The sequence below is a fragment of the Amblyomma americanum genome, chromosome 5 (genome assembly GCF_052857255.1).
Source record: "Amblyomma americanum isolate KBUSLIRL-KWMA chromosome 5, ASM5285725v1, whole genome shotgun sequence".
NCBI lineage: Eukaryota > Metazoa > Arthropoda > Arachnida > Ixodida > Ixodidae > Amblyomma > Amblyomma americanum.
Genome location: NC_135501.1, coordinates 57,106,326 through 57,109,218, shown reverse-complemented (window position 1 = coordinate 57,109,218; position 2,893 = coordinate 57,106,326). Strand labels below are relative to the sequence as shown.

At 46.9% G+C, this 2,893-nt stretch overlaps 1 protein-coding gene across 2 annotated transcripts in view; it reads left to right on the top strand.

Annotated features, from left to right (window-relative positions):
* The first annotated feature begins 569 nt into the window (after positions 1-569).
* The window catches only part of LOC144132464 (uncharacterized), a 17,176-nt gene continuing 14,852 nt past the window's right edge, over positions 570-2,893 (top strand). For both annotated transcript variants that reach the window (XM_077664889.1, XM_077664890.1), the window contains exon 1: positions 570-777. In XM_077664889.1, coding sequence (XP_077521015.1) covers positions 740-777 — 38 coding nt within the window. In that variant the 5' untranslated portion in view covers positions 570-739. The remainder of the gene's footprint in view (positions 778-2,893) is intronic.

Sequence of the window (2,893 nt, the reverse complement as noted above, 5' to 3'; positions counted from 1 at the left end):
ACCCCATCATCCTACATGGATTCCCCTGGCTCTTCCGCCCTTCCTGCCGGCGTCAACCCGTCCCCGAACGCTCAGCTTCTCGGTGCTTCGGTGGCCGCGTTCCAGCCAGTCTGCCTGCCGCCATTTTGGCCCAATAGCCCCCGCGCCTTGCTCCTGCAGGTTGAGGCGCATTTCCAGCTGCGACGTATCACCGGCCAGGACACCAAGTTCCTCCACCTCGTGTCGTCCTTGCCTCCTGACGTCGCTGACGACTTAGTGGACGTCATCAGCTCGCCGGACTCGGCTCAACCCTTCGACACGTTGAAGGCGGCTGTCATCGACCGGCTGCTGAGCCGGAAGAACCGTGTTCAACCCCGGCCACCCGTGTGTTGTGCGATGTCAGCGTCTGTAAAAGAATCCCAGGTTGTCGAAATAATCCGGAGCGCTCCACTACGGTGTCCCTAAGAGCCTGAGTCGCTTCAGAACGTGAAGCCCCGCGTACCGCATACGATAAAGCGGCCAACCAGCATGCGAAGGTTCATAACAGGTAAATGAGACTAGCGTAGAAAGGGAACAGCTGAACAGTGAAAGGTGTGCGGCCTGTTCGCTGAAAGAAAGTATTTGGTGTGAAAAGGGTTGATGACAATGCGCGTTTTTTTTTCAGTCGAATGTATCATATTCGACATTTATATTTCAGGTCCGTTTCGCAGCGCCGTATGTCCACTTTTTCTGGCGAGCGCAACTGTTAAGAAGCCAGTAAATGGCGACAAGGACCACCTGGGTTCCCCGCCAGGAGTCGTAAGCGTTTCTTTTCGCGATTACTAGGATAAAATATCTTCAGAAAAGATGCATCTCTGTAAAGGTCACCTGACAGAGACAGGCAAGCACTTCAGTGGTCTGCCAAGGTGTGCTAAGATGCTTTGTGTCGTTCAAATAGTGTTGGTTGCAACGGTGTGGACAATGTGCAATCCACAGTGTTATTGTATACTTACTATAGAGCGGTAATAGCGGCTACACTCGTGTACACCCTCGCCACAGTATTTTTAAACATGTTGGCAGCCATTATGGTAACGCCTCGTGATAGCGTGCCGTTAAATTGCGGTCATACTACATGGCGTGCTAATCTGGAAGTAAGAATCTTCTCAGATCACATGGTTCTACTCGGTACCATGATGCACGCTGCATCATCGTACCTGGAAAGCTTCTTAGAATCAAAGCACTTATTAAGTACGAACATGTTTTGTTAAAACAAATTTCACCAGCCGTTGAAACAGCGCAACGATGACTTAGCGTCCCTCTTTGTGCAAGCATTGTTGGAACTATCACGATGGCAATTGCACGGTGCATTACAGTTGTTTTCTGCTCTGCTGCAGAATTAGGCGCGGTTTGCCGAAACATTAGAAGGGACGAAGGGCTGTGTTTGATTTCAAAAGTCAGGACAGCGGGTATCTTCGATCTTCATAGCGCGACCACAGATGAAAGAAACTGCTGGATGCTCAAACAACCTTTGCAAATATTCTCTACAAGACAGCTGAAAGTGATAATCAGTACTGAGATCCTGCCCCCTTCATTAGCAGAGCGTCCTTTAGAGTGGGGTTCTAGACATTGTTGGGGCTGAAAAGTTCAGTGTTACTGCAGTGCAGAATAGGCTGTGATGGTAGCGCCTGATAGATGTGTGTGTTGAAAAGTGTGATGAAATGTATGAATTCTTACAGCAGACGAGGCAAACTGAGGCAAAGACGAGGCAGACGAGGATTGCTTTTGTGCCATCACGTTTCTATCCTTTATTAGATTTTTCACTTTTCTGAAAAATTGTCTACCATAAGTTATCTACCATAGACGTGCTTTATATTTTATTCTCGGCCAGTTTACATTTTTATTCCTGAAGCACATATATTTAGTGCACTTCATTAACTAAAATGGCTTGTCGCATCACCTTCCCCGCAACATAAGACTCTAGGCCATACATCAATAGTTCGTCCCGTACTGCAATGCATCATGTTGTTCGGTTTCCCGTTCACAAAGTAGATGCGTACGCGATTGAGTATGCGCAACGTAAAAATATGAGGCTCCTCTACAACTACTGGCGTAACGATTCACCAAGTGAGCGGTGCCGTCAAGCTGGCTTCCTCACTAGTTTTGCACCAAGAACACGCATCTGAAATTTTTAATTTTTTTTAGCTCTTGGAACTAAAAAAAGCCATTTTTTACTTTTTTCTCCTTGAAAGAATGTCAGGAGTAAATATGTCAATCATTTATATGAACACCCCGCAGCAGTGGCGTAGCGGTCTGAGCATCCGCCTCGAATGCGGAATGTACGCGGTTCGATCGCCAGTGGCGCTGGGTACCCACCGGTGATACAACGGGTACAAGCTTTCCCCTGGTCTGGTGCTCTGCTTATTTAGAGTGAAATGCTTGGGAAATGGGTCTTTGACCCCAAGGAGGGGGCTAAGTCGATCTGATTGTTTCAAGTTGAACGGTACGACGAAACAACGCTGACGGACTGGACGGAAGAGGAGACAGACACGGACCCCAACTTGAGTAAAAGAAAATACCCTGTGCCATGGCGCTCTGTGGCTACAGATGGCCTTACGCCATAAAAATCAGTCATCAGCATCATCATCACCATTTATGTGAACACAAATGTAACAATGATTCTTTCAGGTGTAACTTTTTCTCCCAAGTAGTTAGGAAGTAGAATACCCAGTAAGGCATGTTGCTAGGCTAGTTGGTTTAGCATTTTTTTAAGCTTGGAAAAAAACCACCTTGGCGCAAATAAATTCACACAGACAGTTGTCTCCTTGTCTCTTTTGTTTTGTCTGTGTGAATTTCTTTGCGCCAAGGTGGTTTTTTTCCAAGCTTCAAAAAATAGAATCCCCAGTCTGTTACTTTGTTTGCTTAGCCATCTCTCTCC